Here is a 24223-nt window from a genome sequence, read left to right as displayed (position 1 = left end):
TTGCGGTCTAGAAGTTCTATTTTAACTTCATCACTCCACGGGACTTGTTTCCAAAATGCATCAGGCTTGTTTAGATGTTCCTTTGCAAACTTCTGAAGCTGACTTTTGTGGTGAGGATGCAGAAAAGGTTTTCTTCTGATGACTCTTACATGAAGGTCATATTTGTGCAAGTGTTGCTGCACAGTAGAACTGTGCACCACCACTCCAGAGTCTGCTAGATCTTCCTGAAGGTCTTTTGCAATCAAACTGAGGTTTTGATTTGCCTTTCTAGCAATCCTACGAGCAGTTCTCTTGGGAAGTTTTGGTCTTCCAGACCTCAACTTGACCTCCATCGTTCTATCATTTCTTAATTACATTACAAACTGAGGAAATGGCTACCTGAAAAGTTTGCTATCTTCTTATAGCCTTCTCCTGTTTGTAGGCATCATTTATTTTAATTTTCAGAGTGCTAGGCAACTGATTAGAGGAGCCCATGGCTGCTGATTGTTAGCACAATGTTTGAGGAGTCAGGGTATTTATAAAGCTTTGAAATTTGCATCACCTGGTCTTTCCTAATGATGACTGTGAACAAGCCATAGCCCTAACAAGCTAATTAAGGTCGGAGACCTTGGTAAAAGTTATCTGAGAGCTCAAATCTCTTGGGTTGCCTGAACTTTTGCATGGTACTCCTTTCCTTTTTTTCACTCTAAAATTGTACAGAACAAAAATAATACAATCTTGCTTAAAATGTTAAAAAGAATATTTCATCTTTAACTTTATGACTTTTGGAGATCAGTTCATCTTCTACTCATTTAATTATTCACAGTAACAGAAATTTTGACCGGGGTGCCCAAACTTTTGCATGCCACTGTAATCAAACTTCTGACATCTAACAAGTGGAGTTAAACAGAAATTCCTTCGTTTAGAGATATTCAATTTACACATTTTATATGCCATAAATTTTTTGAGGCTATATCTTGAACTGACAAGCATTTGTTATGATGAATACCATTACCATGTCCTAAGTACCCATAACGTATTTCACCTAACTTAATTCATGAAAATCCGCTTAATGTTTTCCCAGGAATGTGCCACATAGTACTGTGCAAAGGTCTCAGGCAGCCTAAATTTTTTTTTAAAACATGGTTTCAGATGGCACCATATGGCTTCCGAAGAGCCCTGATTTCAATATCATTGAGTCTCTCTAGGATTACTTAGAGGGACACAAGCAAGCAAGACAGCCATAGTCTGCAGACGAACTGTGGCAAGTTCTCCAGATGCTTGGAACAATCTACCAGCTGATTTTCTTAACAAACTACATGACAGTGTACCTAAGAGAATTGATGCAGTTTTAAAAGGCAAAGGGTGATCACACCAATATTGATTCGATTTAGTTATTTTACTGTTTATTGTTCTTTAAAGTACATTTTTTGTATATTTAGAAACTTATCATTTCATCATTTCAGAAAGCATCTTTGCTTTACAGAATTTGTTTACATGTGCCTAAAACTTTTGCACAGTACTGTATATATAAAGATTAGGATATATTACATGTTTTTCAAAAAAAGTGGAAATAAGCAGTATTGGTAAATCTGACAACTCTAAACTGTCAGTGTCTCTTTATAGTTTCACGTCAAGATTTCAGCTTCTCCAACACAAGGCACTAAATTATGGGTCAAGATATTGATAGCTGATGGGTGGTATAGTTAATATACAACATACTTCATTTTTCCACGCTGCACCACTATATTTAGGTCAGGCACCAATATTTCAACAGAATTAATTATTTTAAAGCACCCTAAACCAGGAGGCCACTTTTAAAAATTCTCCTCCAATAAAGCATTTAAACATTTATTCAAACCCTAATATTTATGCACCACATGCAACACTTTCAATTTTCAGAATGTTGAACTTAAGTCAACTAATTATGCGCAGTTTGCTGAATTAGAAATGCAAATATAATGCTTTTGAATTAGTGTCATTCTAAAACTAAAAATACACTTTCATTTTTATTAAAACACATCTTGTATTTTTTCGCACTTCATGCCTTGCCAAACATCCTATTAAGATATTTTAATAAGGATGCATTATTTATATAAAAATACCTTTGCAACGTTATCATACAATTGCCACTTTCAAACTCACCCACCTCATAAGTTAGCAATGCAGTAAAATTACACTGATGAAAAGCATTCTTAAACGTGATTATTGCCAATATCATTTATAAGCATGTCATCACAACAACATTTTAAATTGAAATTATGAATTCTATATCAAATTAAAATACAAAACACACAAGCATTCAATAGTAAAGGGCCTGAAGAGCAGAGACTTGTCTCTGGTTAAAACATTCACTCTCACCAAAAATAAAATGTACATCTAGTCTGAAAAGCATCATTAATATTTAATTAATTACAAGATTAATTAAGGAGGACCGTGCCATCAGCAGGGTGTATCAAAGACGGTAGTGGTAATCCATGCTATGAAAAAGAAAAGACCATGGACAGATGGGTTGAGTACATCTCAGAATTCTTTGAAGATAGCAGGATTGAATATTTACCAGAATTAAATCAATGGACTAATCAACCTAAAATATTGATGTCAGAGATGAAACATCCAATTCGCAGTCTACAAGTCAGAAAGGCCACCAGTGAAGATCAGATTTCCACTGAAATTCTGAAATCACTTGGTCCGAAGGGAAAAATGAACCTTTTAGTGATATTAAACAACAGTTATATGACAGGAAATCTTCCGGAGGACTTTCACAAATCGGTATTTATCGCCTTACCAAAAAAGTCAAGGACGATAAAATGTAATGAACACAGGACGATAAGCATAATGTCTTACTGGTTCCAGCTACTGTTGAAAATAGTGTATGGCAGAATGAAATTGCAACCTAACGACAACGAATTACAAGATTATGACAGGAAGGTTCTAACTGTTCCCTTGATAGTATCACGGCAGATTGGGCACTTTCTAAGGGAGGGTGCACAGTCTGTGCAAACAACCAAATGACCACAGGTTATAAACACAACCGAGACCTCCTTGTCCATGCATACTTTACAAGTTCTTTCTTCTTGCAATCTTCGTAATTGCTCTTCCATCGATAGACCTAAAGAAAATAATGAAATCTGTTAATGATTGATGGCTTTTTGAAGTTGTTTGTTACTCAACTGGTGCCTGTATGTATGTCATTGCATTTCACTTTACTGCTTCAAACAGAACATCTTTGTTTTAACTGTTAAACTACAAATCAGTTTGTCTGTTGATTGTGCACAAATTTGTGTCATACTTTCTGTTTAAGGAAGTAAAGAATAAACTCACCCAACACATCTGATGGAGAATAAGACAGGCTTTTTTGAACTGAAAGAACAAATTAGAGCCTTATTAGAATAATAATGAACATCAACAAAATATTTGCACATATGTTTTATACACACATTTATATATCACCTTATGTGGAATGTTCTTCTTGAATCTATAGTACTGGATGAGGTTTATCTGAGGCTGCTATAAAAGGTAAGAGAACATATTTCTCGGAGTCTGGCTGAAACTTTAAATCTTTGCCAGCTATAAGTGAAGTACAGATTGGAAAGATTGCAGGAAAATTTTCACTATAGGTAGGAAAAACTAGTGGACATAGATTTAGAGTAAGGGGTAAAAAAGTAAGAGGAGTTTTGGAGGGTGGAGGCATTTTCACTTTTTACCTGGAATGCAGTGCTAGAGAATGGTGGAAGCAGAGCAACTGACAGCATTTAAGTATTGTTGAGCTATCATCAGCTGAACTAATTTAGGCAATTCACTGTGGAACTCTTAAAGTTTGCGCTTTATTATCTCTGCACAGATGTTCTCCCCTGGCCAACATCTTAAAACATTAATTCTACTGCTCCCGCCCTCTGCACCAATATTCACTCAGAACATTTCTCCAGTTTAAAGCATTGAAATAGGAGAACTTCCTTGCGATAGGTAGTCTTGATGCTTTGTAATTGAAGCCCATCATTTTTCATCTCTTTCCTTATCTGATCAAAATGCTGTGTTTCAATCACGTTGGCTCTGGCCTATCTGGCTAAAGTGTGTCAGCTTCCTATTAGTTCTGGTCCAAGCCAACATCACTTTATTATCGCTCTTGCAAGTAACAACTTGTAATTAATGTCTTTGTTCTGAATCAGAGCAGACCAGCCAGTTGGTAGGCATAGGTTACTCAGGTCAGACACAAAATCCCCTATTCATAAACCTGCATGTTCTACCTGTTACGAATGTGCCACAACTCTGAGGGGCCCAAGGGTACAAAGTAGCCCCCTCCTTTTTGAGAATCGCAAGATCGCTGTTAATTCGGGTCTGGGACCCAGGAAATGACAGAGAGACACGCAGAATCCTCAAGGTTTGGAATGTGTCCTGGGCCTCCGATAGACAAAGCCAAGGATAACGGCCATTGTCTCTTGGAGACGGAATTGTGTATTGAGTACTGTACTATTCATTGAAGCCCTCAGGGAATGAACAGAGGGGGCTGGTTGAGGGATTGCATCATCCCAACCTGATTGACGTCTGAGACCCCGTGAGTAAGGATAAAAGAGGGTCTGGGGAACAACCCCTTCAGACGCACCAGGAGAAATGCTAGAAATCCTGTGACAGCGTTTAATAGCGACAGCCAGTGGGGCCCGCGTGCGTCCTTTCCCGTTGCCTGGGATTGGCGGGACTGACCACGGAAGAACAGCTTAGCTAAGAGGAAAAGGACACCAATGACATTTCAAAGGATCGACATCATAAAAAAGGAAACTCTGGCAAGTTCCAAAATCTCTCTCTCTTGACTCCAACCAAAGGCTGCAGCCTGAATGAACTAAAGTGACTTTTATATTTCCATCGGACTATACATTATCCCCTAGACAACGATAGAGCTATTTCTTATTGATTATTATTATACCCGCACCTTTTGATCTAGTATTGACAACGTACAGTACTTGTATGTTTGCATTCATATTATTTTTGTGTATTTTTACCAATAAATACTGTTAAAATAGTACCATCAGACTTCAACGGACCTCTCTATCTTTGCTGGTAAGTTACCCAGTTACGGGGTACGTAACATACCTTACCAAAGAACACCTCACAAATAACTTATTTGGAAATCATTTCTAGTTCAGCAGGTTATCAGAAGCTTCACTGCATCCATTTTTAAGCACTTTGATATAGCTATTCTAGATCACAGGGTGGCAGGGTGGGGATACATCTCTACCAAAGGAGGTGTAAAGCACTCCTTCCTTCTGCTAGCTTGCAGGTCACCCTTAGGTAAGATGTAGTACCTGCTTAACCCCTACCCCCATCCCCATCAGAGTCATGCGAAGACATGGGAGCATGTGGTGCATGGTTGTCTGAGCAATTCGTGCACATCATAATTCCTGGTTATGTGACTTGACGCTAGGCAATCTCCAAAGGATATTGGTCATGTCTGGGGTCACCCATCCTGTAAAGACACTGCCCAGAAGAAAATGGCAAACCACTTCTGCAGAAAAAACTACCAAAAACAATCATGGTCATAGGCCATGATTGCCTACATCATACAGCATGGCACATGATGATGATAATTTTAGATCACAAAATGGAGGGTGCAGAACAGTTTCATAAAATGGCAGCCTTACATTTCTGCAACCAATGACAAGAACAAAGACATTTGCTTTGTCCGCTTCCACTGGCCTTGCCACATATCTGTCTGTTGCTTTGTAGATTATAGTGCTTTCTGTCCAACAGAGTTATAGACAATGTCTTTATTCTGTCAGGTAGTTGCAGGAAAGGAGGTGGCCATTTTGTGCGACTGTTCTTGCAGCCACCATTTTATGAACTGTTTAGTGTATTGGCTCTTGCTCAGGGATAACTTAATCAGATCAAATGAGCAAGGGACACAATGAGTTTTCTGTTGATGATCTACTAAACTTGAGACTATTTTTAGATGAGAAGCTCCATTATGTAGAATTTAAGGCTTTTAGAAGGAGCAGCCTGTGATCTGGTCGTCTAGGCACAGTGTTTGGTTGACCTGGTTTGAATTGGTTTGAGTTGGAAATAACAAAAGAAATTACTTATGGCGTAAGATTGGGGAGCCACCTTGGGCCAGATCTAATGAGAAGCTGACACAGACCAAGTCAGATGAGCTTAAACCAACAAAACTGAAACATTATGGATTTATCTGACAAGCAAAAGGATGAGAATGGAGGATTTTGGAAGCACATACAGCAACAGCGCTATAGAGACTAACCATTGCAGAAGTGGATGTCCCAACATCAAAAACCTGGAGATTACACTGGGATCAAGAAGAACGCCTGGCCAGAGTAGACTTCTTACAATATTACAGTTTCTGTTCATTGATTATTCATTGGGGGGGGGGGGGGGGGGTGTCAGGGAAACACCTAGTAGAGGTGCACACAGGTAATTAGCTTTGAAAATTCATGTGTTTGTTAACTGAGCCAATAAAGGTACGTCAATAAATATAGATTCTCTTTGTGCCTAACTGATCATTATTGTTGAGGGCTAATACTTGATAAAACTCTATTTGATCAAATTTAGTCATAATACACTACAGAACAGAAACAGGTCCTTCAGTCCATCTGTTCCATACCAAGCTATTAATTTGTCTAGTCCCATCGACCTGCATCCAAACCACAACCTAGCCTATTTTAACATTTGCCTATAGCTCAGGTTCTCAAGTCTTGGCAAGATCCTTGTAGATTTTCTTTGTACTCTTTCAATCTTATTGACATCTTTCCTGTAGGTAGGTGACCAAAACTGCACACAATACTTCAGATTAGGCCTCACCAACATCTTATACAACTTCAACATCACATTCCAACTCCTGTACTCAATAACACACACAAAATGCTGGGGGAACACAGCAGGCCAGGCAGCATCTATAGAAGCACTGTTGACGTTTCGGGCCGAGACCCTTCGTCAGGATTACTTCGTCCTGTACTCAATACTCTGTTTTATGAAGGCCAATATGCCAAAAGCTCTCTTTACGATCCTATCTAACTGTGATGCCACTTTCAAGGAATTATGCATCTAGATTCCCAGATCCTTCTGTTCTACCGCACTCCTCAGTGCCCTATTGCTCATTGTGCAAGTCCTAATCTGGTTTGCCTCTGAAGTGCAATGCCTCACACTTGCCTGCATGAAGTTTTATCTGCCATTTTCAAGTCGGTCTAAATCCTGCTACAGGCTTTGATAACTATCCACTAGATCTGCACCCCCGACCACCCCCCCAAATCTTGGTGGCATCCACAAATTTGCTAAATCACGTTTACCACATTATCAGCCAGCTTGTTAGTAGAGAACAAACAACAATGGACCCAGCACCAATTCCTGCAGCACACCACTAGTCACCAACTTCCAGTCAGAGGCATCCAGCTACTACCATTCTGTAGCTTATCCTGCAAAGCCAATGTCTAATGCAATTTATTACTTCAGCCTGCATGCTAAGCAACTGAAGCTTGCTAATGTCCATGTACATAGACAACATCCACTGCTTTGCCTTCATCAACTTTCCCGGTAACTTCTTTGAAAAACTGTACAAGATTGGTTAGACACAATTTTCCATGCATACTATCCCTAATCAGTCACTGTCTATTCAAATACTTACATATCCAGTCCCTTAAAATACCTTCCAATTACTTACTCACAGCTGATGCAAGACTCGCTGGCCTATAATTTCCCAGCTTATTCTTACAAGCCTTTCCTAAACAATGAAACTACATTAGCTATCTTTCCATCGTTCTGCACCTCATCCTAGGCTAAAGATGGCTTTAACTACCTCTGCTAGGACCCCTGCAATTGCTGCACTAGCCTCCCACAAGGTCTGAGGAAACACTTGGTCAATCCATCTTCAGTTGCCTTAAGATAGCAAACGTCTTCTCTGTAACCTGTATACATTCTGTGACCTCTTTGCTGCTTTGCCTCACTTCTATATACTGTGTCTGCCTTCTGAGAAAATTCAATGCAAAAAATCAATTTAAGATCTCTCCTCAAGCTTTCAAGTCTCAACACCTTTTCTGTGTAGCTTATTATCACATTCAAAAACAAGGTTATGAATACATCACTTTAATGTAACAAGCAACATTCCCTTGAACTTAAAGGATAATTTTGTACAAAAAAAAGCACAATTTTACCGAAAAAATCTATTCATATTGAAGGTCTAATTTAGCTGAATGAGGAAAAATACCGGTATTTCTTCTACAAAATATAAAGGCACTTCAATTTGAATTAATGTTTTACTTGAAGCTTCTCATTGTCAACTTACAGCCCTGGAGTCACAAAATAACACCTGAACAATACTCAATGATCACTGGTAAAACAAAAATGAACTGAAAAAAAGATTTTAAAATGCAAATATTGGAAATCTAAAATAAAAACAAAAAATGCTAGAAATACTCATGAAATGTTAATTGTTTTCCTTCCCTGTAGGCTGACCTGTATTTCCATCATTATTGGAGCAGGCAGGATGGAGAGAAACTTTGATACTCTCTAATAAGAGTAAGGTTTTGCCAGATGTCATATTTTTGAGGACATTTCAGATCAGGGCTTTCTTCTGTCCTGCTGAATACCACACCAACTCTCAAGTTTACAGTACAAAATTTTTTATTGGATAATTCTACATAACAGGACTCAGTTCAACAAAATTCAGTAAGTTATTACTCTCAAATGTTAAAATATTACATAATTAGAGCTAATTATTTAAAAATATCAAGATTTCTAACACAATCTGTTATAACACACCATTTCTGGAGCTTAAGCTGCAAGCTTAAAAGGGAAATACTGGACTCTTTTCAACATCAAGTGATTTGTTTCTAATACACTCCAAGAGTGGGGAATATTACGTAAAACAATCATCTCTAAAGCACCATTTCATCCCCTTCCCTCCACCCAACAATTAAACCACCACAAACCCAAACTAACAGGAAAGGAGTGTATTTAAACACTTCCCCCAAACTATCTGGAGCAGTGAAACAAACAAGGAGCCAATAATGTACAATCAAAATTCTTCAATTAGTGCTTAAAATATTTCCTGATTGGACGAAAACATGTTAAAAGGGAAAGAAGGGAGAAAGGGGGTATGTTTTGCCCAGACAATGTTAAAAACTAATTTGACATAAATTCTAGCAACAACATCTGTTGTGCAAGCAAACATCAGTAACTTAACACAACCAATTTCATAGCTGTGCTTAAAAATAGAGCTGTTTTTGTTTCTGTGATGGTACATTTTAATACTCCAACTTGCAGTACCATAAGTGGTTCAAATGCAAATAGTATTCTTCAAAACACTGGATATTGTACCCACCTACATAGGCAGAATGGAACGGATACAATTTGCACAAATATTATTGCACTGGAATAACATGATTCAGAATGCGTTGATAAGCTTTAGTCAAAGTTACATTTTAAACTGAAAATGCAGCGTTGGAAATGAAAAATGTCTCAGTTGTTACTTTCTACACTTACTTACTAAGAAAATTATTAACTTAAAAAAAATTCAAAATATACTGACAAAACAAACCACTGTGACAATATTTACAGACTACTTTTTCTATTGCAATGCATACTTAAGTTTAACATAAGATGCAGAAATAAATAAACTGCCGCAGTAATTACATACCATATAACTTTTCATGCAATTCAGGCTCGTGTTTCAAAAGAACATCTTTGAAGGCTTCAGCTGCTGCTCTTCCTTTGCAAATGATCATGTCCACTAGTTCTCTGACTTGTTCATTTGCACAAGATTTATGTTTGATCACATCGCTTTCCATTTTATTAATAACAGAATGAATTTCTAGATCTTCCAGCAAAGGCGTTACATTGGTCAAATTATGACTCAGAGCAGCACAATTTTTCTTCAATAGTAATACATCTGCAAAAAGAAGTCAGAATTTGCTAAGTTTTGACTAACAGTAACAGTGAAATGTCATTACATTTTAGAAGTGATGGGTTTATCTCTGCTACAAGGGCCAAATTTCATCAGTAGTCAATTAAGGCTATTCTCACTGTTTAATGCCAACTTGTTCCTCTCAAAGACAAGGTAATTTGCTCTTGGTACTAGAACTACAAGTGATTCAACAAGGACTGGACTTTCTTGTACTTGCTCGTAAGATGTAACAAGGATATCAGAATATTCTCAGTGTCAGTCAATGGGAGGAACCACATCTGGTCCCATCAGTTCATTAATTTTTCACTAATAGCTGATTATCAGTAAATGCATCTTTAAAAAAAAAATTCATCCAATTACATCAACTCCATGCCCCTAATAACAATTTAATGCACTACTCTCCCAATTGCATCACTCATAGGAATTTCCATTAGGATTCATGACTAACATGTTTCAGTGCATCTTCATAAACACAAGCAATTCTGCAGATACTGGAGAATCTGTCTGCATCTGTCCTCACCTCATCTTCCCACCACCTTAACAGGGACAGAGTTTCTTTCTCTTCTCCTCACCTACCACTCCATATCCAGCACATTGTTCTCCACAATTTCCACCATCTTCAATGGGACCCTATCACCAAACACATCTTCATATCCTCCTACCCTTGTCTATGTTCTCCCCAGTAAATCTCCCTCCTGACACATAACCCTGCAAGCAGAAGTTTTTCACTTGCCCATTCAATTCCTTCCTCACCATTCAGGTCCCTTAACAGTCCTTCCAGGTAAGGCAACACTTCAATTGTGAATCTGGTCGGGTCGTCTACTGTATCTGATGCTCCCACTGGAACCTCCTCTACACTGGTGAGACCCAACGTAGACTGGGGGACCGCTTAGTGGTGCACCTTTGCTTCACCTGTAAAAAGGAGGATTTCCCATTGGTCCATGGCCTCCTCCGTAACTACCTCGAGGCCACTCTCAGGTTGGAGGAGCAACACCTCATATTCTGTCTGGGCAACCTCCAAACCTGATGGCACAAATATCGATTTATCCAACTTTTGGTTATTCCCCCCCACCTTCTCTCCTCAATTCCCCACTCTAGCCCCCCTCATATCTCTTTTCTTCACCTACACATCTGCTGCTGCTCCTCCTTCTCTTTCTCCCATGGTCCTCTCTCCTCTCCTATCAGATTTCTTCTTCACCAGCCCTTTACCTTTTCCACTTACCACCTCCCAGCTTCTCCCTTCATCACCCTCCCCCCCCACCTGACTTCCCCTATCACTTTCTATCTTGTACTCCTTTCCCTCCCCCCCCTGCACACCACCTTATTCTGCCTTTCTCCCCTTCCTTCCAGTCCTGTTAAGGGTCTCTCTGCCCGTTACATTGCTTATTTATTTCCATAGATGGATGTGAGTTCCTCCGGCATTATGTGTGTATTGCTCCAGTGTATCGTGCACTTTTGCAAGTGTCACATCCGTAACCCCTACATAGTGTTAACAATTTAAAGATAGACATATTACCTACCATATATGTACGGCATTCAAACACATTTGCTTGTTAGTAGACAGCACGGTGATAATTCAGTCAATGCCCCTTAGCAAGAACTGGCTATTTATCACTAGAGCAAAAGCTACATTAGTCACAGAATCAGAGGAATACTACATGAAAACAAACCCTTCAGCTCACAGAGTCTGCACTCTTCATCAAACACTTATTTTCATTAATTATACATGAATTCAAGTTTCTATTCTCCCCACTATCATCATCCACACACAAAGGGCAATTTATAATGGCCAATTAACCTATCAATCCATACATCTTTATCTTGTGGGAGGAAACCCATGCAGTCAAAGGGAGAACATATAGACTTCCACATAGCACAGACAGCATCCCAGATCAGGACTAAGCCTGGGTGTGTGGGACTGTGAAAAAGAGGCTCTAGCAGCTATGCTTGCCACTGTGATCAATAACAATGCAGAAACCATAAATACTATATCCATATAGCCAAACTTCCTTTTCAAAGTCAAAACTGTTCATACAAGAAAGTTAGATAATGTAAGCATTCGCTTTCCTACCTTTCCTTCACCTTTTCATACCCTATCTCCTTTCAGATAAAGAAGAACTATAACTCAGCCAGACAATGCTTAGAACAGGGAGTGTAAAGATAAAGATAGTCACTCCATTAACACTTCAAACCATCAGCTCAAATACCATCATTGTAAAGAAATTAGCCACAGAACAAGATCTGCACATGGTAAATAATGTCACACAAGATGCCTGCGGACAGTATATGGCTAAACAGTAATAAAGGAACTCAAGACGAGGGTACACATAAGATCTACTGCATAGAACTCAGGGTAACCTATTTAAGGCCGGCGGATACCAAAACCTGGATTTATCAAGAGCACAAAACAAAACACTGACCAAAATTTCTATTCTAGCAGGCCCTGAAGAATCTAAAGAATCTGAGACTTTTTATTCCTTCAAATAGTGTATTTTTGCTGCAAGGATTGAGGGGAGAGGAAAATTCCAGCTGGTATGAGAGTTCAGCCACTTCAGGTTCAACCATTCTTAGTTAAGAAAAGGCTGCAAATTGTCAGTGCTGATTACTTGAAATTTTTTTTAAAACTGCAGTTACTGTAAACCTGAAATAAAAACTGAATGAACTAGAAACATTCACTGGGTAGCTGGAAAGAGAGCGTTTCTGGTTTGGAGCCAGAATTGGGAATGAGAGAAAAGCACATTACTTTTCAGTAGCAGAGAAGGTAGGACAAAGATGAGTTAATGGGAACAGTTAGATTAATAGTCTGGGTTCTGTAATGATGAGAAGTGAACAAGGAAAAGGACAGGTGCTGCAAGCAACAGGCCCACAACACACAGCATGGTGGGTGGGGATATAGATGAGTGACACAAAGAAATCAAAGAGCAAGTTGTCATTGAAATGTGTACTTGGTGGTGGAATCTTGTTGCATTCTGTGTTACGGACAAAATTCTAACAATTAATGATGAGCAATAAATATACTTATTCAAAAATCCACAAGCTAGGAATGGTCATATGTTTACTTTCTCTGCATAGCACCATGACAAACAAGCCTCAAAATCAGAGATCTGCTCAGGTATATTGTATCTCATATTTTAGTGTATTAACTGAACTTGATCTCCCAAAAATGAGAAATGTGTAATTTTTGAACCACTGATAAATTGAGTTAGAGATTCAGCTTTATAGTGATGAGACATTCTGTCTTTATAACCACAGCATTAACAAAAAGGGGCAAGCAACACTGAATAGCATACCTTCATCCAACTCTTCCATTTTTCTTTCTCTGTCTTCTTGTCTTTCTTCATCTTCAGCATTCAATAAGTCAGTCACTAATTCTATAACAGATTTGTAATTCTCACCACTCGTGACAATTTTTCTTTGGACTGTCTGTTTCACAAGTTTTCGACTAAAACCCATTTCCATAGCTCCCTTAACAACTGGTGTGTTCATCATGACTGCATCCTCTGTACGATTTTCACCAGGCTCAAAATTAACTGAATGAAATGAATATACAGAAAAAATATAATTAGACAAATGAAAAGATTCCCAAGCTGTTATCCTATCTGAATTATTAGAAATGTCCATTATCTCAGTATAACTCCTGCAGAAGTTTAATAAAGTGAAACATTTGTAAAATGTCTGGACCCATGCAAATAAAAAAAGGTAAATTTAATTAACTAAATACAGCACCCCTTTGCAATGTACCAAAAGTTCAAATATTGTCTCCAACATAATTCCCATCAGGGTGAAATGTCCTCAAAATTGCCCCCATACCCATAAGCCAAATTCACATTTCTTTACTTTTACCCCCTTCACCATGCTCAGAGATCATATGAACCATTCTCCCCATATGTTTCCAGTATTTGACCATGCTATTCCCCTTCAACGTTCCTCCGATGTCCAATTGAAAAGTATTGTATTTATGTTGCTATATTCTTACCTATCATACCAAAAGAATACTCTTATATTGTTTCCTCACCCCATGTCATAATTTGTCACATCTATGCTTCTGACATGAATTGACTAAGCAATAAAAAGATATTAAAGCTAACATGGTACCCAAATAGCTATGATTTGTCCTTTGATTTCTAATCTCATTCGGTCCTGTACATTTAGATATTCCTCCATTCCTATCTCTTGCATAAATGTTTTAAAATGACACTGTTATTGAAGTCATGCTTTTGAAGCCATAAATTTTCCAAAGCTTCTCCCTAAGTGCTGCCTCTGTTTTTCCTGCCTTTGTGGTATTCCTTAATACTTACCTCTTTAATCATGTTTTAGTCATTTGCCCTATCATCTCCTTGTAAAATGCTCTAGTGAGGAATATCTGCTGCTTAAACAGTTTAAATGTGTTTAAAAGCATTAATATTTTTTAAAACCTTTGTAAAAGATTTGTACTGAGTACATTGAAATTAATCAAAGATATTTATTCCACACTTTTTTTTAAAAAGGACAATATTAGCACTATCAAATGGCTTGCATTTGATTATTAGCTTCTTGTCAGAATTTAACAGTGAAAACCAATGAAATACAACTGTAAAGAACTGGAGACTAATGTGAAAACTGGAAAAAGTGGAGCATTCACCGGTGAGCGCCATCCCACCTTTTATTTTAACATATCTGTTTATTCCTCCTCCCCCCCAACTCTTCTGCATTTGTAGCTTCCTTTTAACTGTTTTAATGTTCTTCACCTTAATTGTTACTACTAGTAGCACCCGACAAAAGTTTACAATCCTTCGGTATTTAAAAAAATAAGTAGCCAAATTATTTAATTACCTTATTTAATTGTTGCTTTCCTAGCAACTTTGGTTCATACTTACTGTGCACAAACCCCTGAATTACAGTAGGTCCAGCATTAAAGCACACGCTATAGTGCTTTCAAAAACCACTGCAAATCAGGCTATTCCTGCAGTATGGGAGTTACCCTAATTTATAAGGTTTTGAGATATTCACAAATATAGCTTCAAACTTTTATTTCATCCTTCAAGCAACTTACTTAGATTTGCACGTCTCTGTCCTGCACAAAGTACAAATAGAACAAAGTAATTATTTACTTAATATCTAACAATAGAGACATGCAAATCTAAGTTGCATGAAGGATGAATAAAAATTTGAAGCTATATTTCACCTACAGATTACTTTTGCCATTCCTAATCTACACAGTTCTAATTCATAAGGTGCAAAGGGGCAAACAAAGAGACAATACAATGAAAGAACTCTCAGCTTCTCCCAATTAAGGATTAGCATGAAATAGTGCACGAACTTGCACATCTTTTGAATATAGGAGGAAACTCGCGAGGTCAAGGGAGAACATACACAAGCCTTACAGACAGCAGCAGAAATGAACCCGGTTGCCTGGCATTGCAATAGCATTACACTAACTGCTCATCACTATGTGACTCAAATGATGTTTTAAGGTTACCTGCTGTTTGAGTTTCTTCCAAGATATCATCAGAACTGGAATGTAGCTTTAAAAGGAAATAGTGAAATGTTTTAAAAATATTTATAAAAATGCTTAAAATACAGATATAGATACCACATGGCATTCTAAATTAACTGAAGCAGATTTTTACCTGGAAATCAAGCAGATGTGGAAACCTTGTCTGAATCTGATTTACAAATGTCTGTCCCTTCTCTTGAAGAAGATATTCACACCTGAAGTAATAATATACTGGCAGGTTAAAACTACGATCAGTTTTGTGGATTAATGTTCAAGTACAATAATTATTTAGAAGGGAGAACAAGGATAGTTGCAGGCCGTACTCTAGTTATGGACACCTGACTCTACATTTGAACAAGCTCACATAATATTAAATCCAATGGATCAACAAATGAACACACGTTTATTCCTACGAACAGCAAATTTGTTTTTTGTTCTTTCTTATCACATGCTTTTGATGTTATTTATTACAATACTGTGGAGATGTGATTAGCATATTGAGTGCTTTTCTTCATGTACTTTCTGATTTAGGGGCAAAACTACTTGAAGATGTCTGTAAAAATGGGACCAGTTAGTTGCCTGTGGATGATCTATATATTTAATTCTATTCTTTGGCAGACCCTAAAATTCTAAGAGCCATGGGATTAATGAAATTATGGTGCAAAAATGTTTGAGTAAATGCACTGTTAATTCTAGTTTAAAATCAATCACACCAATACAATTGCATCACTTTAAAAACTAGCTTCAGATTAGCCTTGGGGCAGCAGTTCTGATGAAGGGACTTGACCTGAAATGTCAACTGTACTGTTTTCCATAGAAGCTGCCTGGCGCGTTGAGTTCCTCCAGCATTTTGTGTGTGTTGCTTGGATTTCTAGCACCTGCAGATTTTTTCATTTGTGCTTGGGAAGTTCATGAAGCATTTATAATAGGAAGTACATAAATTATCACAGAGGTGGGATACCTGACCCAAAGTCAACCATGTGTTGGGTTTAAACCAGGTGTGTACTCTGATAAAACATTCTGCCTCAGGTTGGGTCAAGCTATGGTACAATGATCCTAGCTAGGGCCTGTTCCAGGTGAAGACTGCCCAGCCAGGATCACTACATATGAATAGTACATCCAAGATTGTAATGCTCGTGGTGATTGGCAGGTTAGGCATAGAAAAACCACTCACACTAACTGAGGCTAACATGACTTTCTGTATGCCTGGAGATGGGTCAGGGATGGAATGGGTATCCATTTCTTTCACAAGCAGACCTTTAGCTTAACTTTAAATATATCAACATGTTTGTTGAAACAGGTTGGCGGTGCAACACCTTATATTCTGTCTGTGTAGCCTCCAACCTGATGGTGTGAACATCAATTTCTCAAACTTCCAGTAATGCCACCCTGCCCCCCCACCACTCCTCATTCCCATTTCCCTTTCACACCATATCTCCTTACCTGCCTGTCACCTCCCTCTAGTGCTCCTCCCCCTTTTCTTTCTTCCATGGCCTTCTGTTATCTGCTATTAGATTCCCCCATCTCCAGCCAAGTCAACTTTCTAGATCTTTACTTCAACTCTCACCCCCACCTCCCAGTTTCACCTATCACCTTGTGGTTCTTCCTCTCCTTCCCCACTTCTCATCTTTTTTTCCAGTCCTGTTGATGGATCTTGCCCTGAAATGTCAAATGTTTACTCTTTACCATAGATGTTGCCTGGCTTGCTGAGTTCTTCTAGCATTTTGTGTGTATTGCTTGGACTTCCAGCATCTGCAGATTTTCTCATTTATGTTTTGTTAAATACTTTTTTGAATAATTTACCTTGGGAACCATTTTGCATGTTCCACCCACGGGTCATCTCCAGCCTCCCAACTTCTCAGGCCACCATCACAATAAAAACATTTTACATCATCATTTTGACCTGAGTGGAAGAAAAACACATTTTTCACTTCATTTGTTGATAATCCAAGCTTATTTTAGGTCCCTTCTATTTAAATAATCCTATGCCAAAAGCAAATGAAAATAAGGTACAAAATACTAAGATGAAATCATACTTGAAGGGAATGAGCAGCCCACTGAACACAGATTCTTCATTTCTTGTGAGAACTTAACATAAAATGAGCATATACAGTAGTGACAAATCAATACTAATCATGCAAGGGACCATAAAATCTTATCAAAGTAGAAAAGTTCACACTGTTGCAAAGCTGTGCAGAACTAGAAATAGAATGGTCATACCAACATAGTAGAAACCAGCTCTAGATAATTGTTCAGGTTGAATAAAATTCCTCACTGGCCATCTCAAAAACGTCTGTAGCCGTCTATCATAAGACTGCATTTCAGGATGTCTTGGATGCATCGCAGCATGTGGATTTGGCCTTTGCGATTCTGAGTTATTCATAGGAATGTTACCAATCTCATTCCCCAAAACAAAAGGGCATGTTGGAAAATGTCTTCTATGTTCAGTTGATGGACGATCTCCAGGTTCCCAGTTACCTAATCTTCCACCACAAACAAAACATGCAACTTTATCATCTTCCCCAGTATAATAGAATCCAGCTTTAGCTAACTCTGTGGGAACTAAAGAAGAATAGGAAGGCCAATTCTGAAAAGTTTGAAGTCTTGTTTCTTCACTACGCATAAATGCATTGTAATGAGGGCATCGCAATTGTTGAGAAAAGTCTTCCACGCTTCTGGAGGCCACAGGATCAGAGAGATTGCTACAGTACAAATCAGTTGGTGCTGCATTTTCATAATAAGACGAATGAAAAAAAGAGCCACCTGACAGAGAAAATTGAGAGCGGCTTGAAGAACAGTCAATGCCCGACCGCAGGTTATTAATGAAACTGCAGTTTGGGTTAGCCTTTTTGTGCCTTTCAACAGGATTATCTCCTGGTTGCCAGTTTTCAACAATAACAGTACAAGAGAAACACTGCACTTTATCACCTATATTGGTGTAATAGAATCCAGCACGTGCAAGGCTCCTTTCACTTATCAAAGCATTCGGTGGGAACTTAGCAAATGTTGAAATACGGTAAAGTTCTGAAGAGAAGTCATATTGCAGTTCTTGATCACCACCTATTCTAAAGTTGCCAAAATGTTGATTTTGAAATATATTCATGAAGAATATTTTGCAGAATAAGGGCATACCTTTTTTTTGGGAGGAGCTTTGTTAATGGCTTTCAAAGGTAAAAATTTATGGACGTAAGTTTCAATTTTAAGACTGGAATACTCAGGCAGGCGTATAATTTTTTAAAAATGCAGCAAGGCTTAGGAAACTAACTAAACATTTCATTAAAATAGTTAGGCCCTAACTTACCAGGTTCCATGCACTGCAGTGTATTAATATTAACTGCTAGTTTGCAAGAATGGCTACCTCGTTTGAGTAAGTTTGAGCCTGGAAGTGGTTGGCGGCCAAGGATGGGGTAGTAGTGGAAGAGAGGAAAGGCAAAAAACTTAATGAGAATGGAAGGGAGAGTGAATGATACACAAGACTTGTTCCTTCAAATCAGGAGTTCACAGCAAGTTTTGACTTCGTACTTTGGACAGACCGAGAATGGCACTCATATCACCAGAATGTAGCCAAATACTTGGTGGGGTGATTTAAATATAGCTTATTAATTGAACTCCAGGATGGACTTTTATATATTAAATTTTATGAAAGGATTGTAATAAATCAACTGTGTACTTCCCAAGTTATGTTGTATACATGCAGCAGCCAATGTGCATAGGGTCTTATTGTGACAACTGTCTTATTTGAGGGAAAAAATCTGTTTCGAATTTGCTTTTTTCTCTCATTCGTAGCTGCATTATCTTGAACTCGCAAAATCTCATGTTAAAAATAAACTAATTAAGTATCTCTATTTGAAATAAAGCAAAGTGATCAATATTTGAAGTTCAACTGAATGATGCACTTTATAAAGTAATCTTAGAAGAAATAGGATTCCACAGCGAAGATCTCAGTTAAGACAACTGCCTTCTTGAAAAATAATTGAACAGAAACAAAGCTCCTTCCAAAAAAAGGTATATGCCCCTCGATGTTTAAACCTCCATCATAAAGTTAAAACTTCAACCTAAGAGAACGGTGCATCTTCATTGTTGGAAATATTTGCATGCTAAGAATAACTGGAGACTGTCAGTCTTCAAAAGAAACCTGAAAATAAAGGAAAAAAGTATTGAGTACAACATTTTAGTACCAAGTATTATCTTGCAACCATGAAATTTCATTCTACATTTATCATTGTTCTCACTAACTTTTTTAAACACTGATGTACTTTGATGATAAGTAATCCTTCCACACTGTTGAATTACTTATTATAAAGACAAGCCTGTTAAGGAACAACAGTAACACACAGTTATACATTGGAATCACACTAAGTGGCAAATCTCAGTTGTTTCTTCATTGCCTTCCTTCCAAAGAGCACAAAGAATTATTTCATAATGGCACAAACAAGGTTTGAGAGCACAATTCTTTCTGAGTTCCAGGAAAAGAACATTAAGATGTGTGCAGAATATTATGTGTGGAAGGGTGAATTGGAACTATACCCCATTATAATATAAGATACATGATACATGAGGGATTGCAGGAAGACATTGTTGGATACAACAGTTTAATTGCAATTTTCTTTGCAAACTAACAGTTAGTTGTTACTTGTATTTTAAGTGTTCATATATACATGTAACACACACAAAATGTTGAAAGAACTCAGCAGGCCGGACAGCATCAATGGAATCAGTTGACATTTTGGGCTGAAACCCTTCAGCAGGACTAGAGAGAAATAAAAGCTGAGGAGTAGATTTTAAAAGGTGGGGCGAAGGGAGAGAGAAACAAAGTGATAGGTGATGGGATGAACCTGATGGGAGAGGATGAAGTAAAGAGCTGGGAAGCTGATTGGTGAAAGAGACAAAAGGCCATGGTAGAAAGAAAAGGGGAGATGAACACCAGAGGGGGGAGATGGGTGGGCAAGGAAATAAGAAGGAAAAGGGGATGGGAAATGGTGAAGGGGGATTGTGGGGCATTACTGGAAGTTTGAGAAATCAGTGTTCATGCCATCAGATTGGAAGCTACCCAAACTGAATACAAGGCATAGTTCCTCCGACCTAAGTGTGTTTTCATCACAACAGTGGAGGAGCCAATGGATGGATGTATCAGAATGGGAACGGGAAGTGGAATTGAAATGGGTGACTACTGCAAGAACCTGCTTTTTCTGGCAGGCAAAGTGTAGGTGCTCGGAAGACATCTCGCGATCTATGTCAGGCCTCACAACATACAAGAGGCCACGTCGGGAGAACCACATGCGGTATATGACCCCAACAGGCTTGCAGGTGAAGTGCCAGCTCACCTGGAAGGACTGTTTAGGGCCCTGAATGGTAGTTAGAGAGGAGGTGTAGGGGCAGGTATAGCACTTATTCCGCTTGCAAGGATAAGTGCCAGGAGGGATGAATGGACAAGGGAGTCGAGTAGGGAGCGATCCCTGCAGAAAGCAGAAAGTGGGTCGGGGGGGGGGGGGGGAGAGAGGGATTGATGTGCTTAATGGTGGGATCCCATTGGAGATTGTGAAAGTTTCGGAGAATTATGTGATGGACACGGAAGCTGGTGGGGTGGTAGGTGAGCAGAAGAGGAACCCTAACCCTGGTAGGATGGCAGGAGGATGTGACAAGAGCACACATGCATGAAAAGGAAGAAATATGGTTGAAGGCAGCATTGATGGTGGAGGAAGGGAAGACCCTTTCTTTGAAAAAGGACACTGCAGAGACAGAGAAATTGAGATGGCATTTTTACAAGTTACAGGGTGTGAACTGTATAGTTTAAGTGGATGTGACAGTCTGTTGGTTTATAATAGACATCAGTAGATAAACTGTCTCTGGAGATAGAGACAGTGAGATCGAGAAAGGGGAGGGAGGTGTTGGAAATGGAGCAGGTAAAGTTTAGGGCAGAGTGGAAGTTGGAGGCAAAGTGGATGAAGTCCACTTCATGTAATTAATTGTTCAGTATGTTTCCTGATGGTCACAGTATGTATATCTACATGTTCAGTGTGTCCCCTAGAGGTTACTTTTGTATGATTCTGGAAAGCTCTAGAAGTTTCTCTTGGCATTGCATTATTTGACTGGCTATCTGGAAATTTGAATGGAATTTTTCTTATCTTAATAGAATAAAGAGCAGCCCCACATTGGGTGACATCATCTTTCTTGTTTCTCTCTGAATAGACCCCTATCACTCTCTTTTTCCCAACTCTCTTGATTCTATTAAAACTTAGTAAAATGATCATGAAGCAACAAGTTTTGGGCCTCTTTCCTGACGTCTGAAAAAGTGTTGGATTAAAACATCATAATCCAATATTTAAATCCGTGATATACATTAAATGTAAAGGCAAAACCCACATAAGAAAGCAATCTCCAGAAGATAAGTACTGAATAAGATAATAGTATTGATGAATTATATGGCCTGTGAAGAGAGTTTTAGATTTCTCAGGTATTGTACTCATCTTCAACATGGAGTTAGTGAAATTAATAACAGCACCTATGATAACTTTCCAAGATTACTTAATGTTCAGGATTACTTAATAATTAGTAAACTCCAGCCAATGTCTGAATGTGATATGCAACTCAAAAACAGAGGAATTAAATCACATTTAATCTTTTTGGCCCACTCAAGATCATATCTGTGACTCAATTCCAGACTCTGACAGCCAGTTAACCATAACCATATAACAATCACAGCATGGAAACAGGCCATCTTGGCCCTCCTAGTCCGTGCCGAACCCTTAATCTCACCTAGTCCCACCTACCCGCACTCAGCCCATAACCCTCCACTCCTTTCCTGTCCATATACCTATCCAATTTTAGCCACCTCCCATTTCCCTTTAAATCTTTGCTAAGTAAATATTTATTCAGTGCTCTTAGATTTTGTCAGACTCCCAAACCAAAAGAAATACTTTTCATCTCCTGATCACCATGAAAACATCAAATTAGTCTTTAATTACTGGACAGCCTTTGTACATAAAAAATGAACCTGAACCCACATGCTTGCACATTAACCACATATAACTTTAATTATATAATGACACCTTTTAAATCGAAGCAAGAGGTGGAGAGTGAAGAAGTAAAGGCATCTCAGAGAGAAGCCATATTTTTTAACTGATCGGAGAAAAGAGGCTAGACTGCGCAGGCGTGTGACATTGTGCGCCAAAAGTTTAAAAAAGACCGCCATATACAGTGGCCATCATCAGACGGGACTGAGTCAGAGTGGGACAGCTTTGGCTCAAGAAGCTTTGGCGTGAACAGGCAGAGGTGAGGGTAAGTTCTGGTAAGTTATTTTTGTTTGTTTAGAGTAGAGAGAATGCCAGGCAGGATGTTGGAATGCTCCTCTTGCAGGATGTGGGAAGTCAGGGAGACCTTTGGTCTTCCTGACGACGACACCAGCAAGAAGTGCATCCAGCTGCAGCTCCTAACAAACTGCATTAGAGAACTGGAGCAGGAGCTGGATGACCTCCGGATCATTTGGGCGAATGAGGTGTTTATAGATAGTAGCTGCAGGGAGGCAGTTATGCCAAAGGAGCAGCGCACAGGTAATTGGGTTACCGTCAGGCGAGGGAAGGGGAAAGGGCAGGTAGAACAGGGCTCCCCTGTAGCCATTCCCCTCAACAAGTATACCGATTTGGATACTGTTGTGGGGCGATGACTTACCTGGGACAAGCTGTGGAAGCCAGATCTCTGGCACTGAGTCTGGTTCTGCAGTGCAGAAGGGAGGGTGGAAGAGGAGAGCAGTAGTGATAGGGGACTTGACAGTTAGAGGTACAGACAGAAGGTTCTGTGTCACGACAGAGACTCCCAGATGGTTTGTTGTCTCCCGGGTGCCAGGCTCAGGGATGTCTCTGATCACGTGCACAGCATTTTGAAATGGGAGGGTGAGCAGCCAGATGTCATGGTACACATCAGTATCAATGACGTAGGAAGAAAGAGTGAGGAGGCCCTGAAGAGTGAGTATAGAGAGCTTGGTAGGAAGTTAAAAAGCAGGACCTCGAGGGTGGTAATCTCAGGATTAATTGCTACCTGTGCCACGTGCCAGTGAGGGTAAGAACAGGATGCTCTGGAGGATGAACACGTGGCTGAGGAACTGGTGTAGGGGGCAGAATCAGATTTCAGAATCATTGGGACCTCTTCTGGGGCAGGTGGGAGCTGTACAAGAGAGACGGGTTACACCTGAACTACAGGGGGACTAATATCCTTTCAGGGAGGCTTGTTAGTGCTATTGGGGATGGGGGGGGGGGTGGGTGGATAAATTAGGTTTGCAGGGGGATGGGAACCACAGTAGATAGTGGAGCAGGGGTGAAAATAAATTATGTTAAAGTTTCATGCAAAGTCACAAATAGAAGGGTTGTGTGTGGTGGTAATAATCTTCTGAGGTGTGTCTATTTCAGTGGTAGTATTGTGGGGAAGTCTGACGAGCTGAGGGCGTGGATTGACACGTGGAATTATGACATTGTAACCATTACTGAAACTTGCCTACAGGAAGGGCAGGACTGACAGCTTAATGTTCCAGGGTTCCGATGTTTCAGACGTGATAGAGGCAGAGGGATGAAGGGTGGGGGAGGGGCGGAAATAGCACTGCTAGTCAGGGAAAATGTTACAGCAGTGCTCAGGCAGGATAGATTAGAGGGCTTGTCTACCGAGGCCATATGGATGGAGCTGAGAAACAGGAAAGGTATGACCACATTAATGGGGTTATATTGTAGCCCACCCAATAGTCAGCGAGAATTGGAGGAGCAAATCTGCAGCGAGACAGCAGACAACTGCAGGAAACAAAGTTGTGATAGTAGGAGATTTTAATTTTCCACATATTGATTGGGACTCCCATACTGTTAAAGGTCTAGACAGGTTAGAGT

The 24223-nt window shown here is 39.2% G+C and overlaps 1 protein-coding gene across 3 annotated transcripts in view; it reads right to left on the bottom strand.

Annotated features, from left to right (window-relative positions):
• Positions 1–1816: 1816 nt before the first annotated feature.
• birc2 (baculoviral IAP repeat containing 2) overlaps positions 1817–24223 on the bottom strand; it is a 37994-nt gene continuing 15587 nt past the window's right edge. For all 3 annotated transcript variants that reach the window (XM_059964712.1, XM_059964711.1, XM_059964713.1), the window contains exons 2-9: positions 17577–19491; positions 17160–17259; positions 15490–15571; positions 15339–15384; positions 13171–13410; positions 9614–9865; positions 3304–3342; positions 1817–3091 (exon numbers count right to left, since the gene is read on the bottom strand). In XM_059964712.1, coding sequence (XP_059820695.1) covers positions 2898–3091; positions 3304–3342; positions 9614–9865; positions 13171–13410; positions 15339–15384; positions 15490–15571; positions 17160–17259; positions 17577–18486 — 1863 coding nt within the window. In that variant the 5' untranslated portion in view covers positions 18487–19491 and the 3' untranslated portion in view covers positions 1817–2897. The remainder of the gene's footprint in view (positions 3092–3303; positions 3343–9613; positions 9866–13170; positions 13411–15338; positions 15385–15489; positions 15572–17159; positions 17260–17576; positions 19492–24223) is intronic.

The sequence above is a fragment of the Hypanus sabinus genome, chromosome 3 (assembly GCF_030144855.1).
Source record: "Hypanus sabinus isolate sHypSab1 chromosome 3, sHypSab1.hap1, whole genome shotgun sequence".
Lineage (NCBI taxonomy): Eukaryota > Metazoa > Chordata > Chondrichthyes > Myliobatiformes > Dasyatidae > Hypanus > Hypanus sabinus.
The sequence above is the reverse complement of the archived record's forward strand: the minus strand, read 5'-3'. Positions and strand labels throughout refer to the sequence as shown.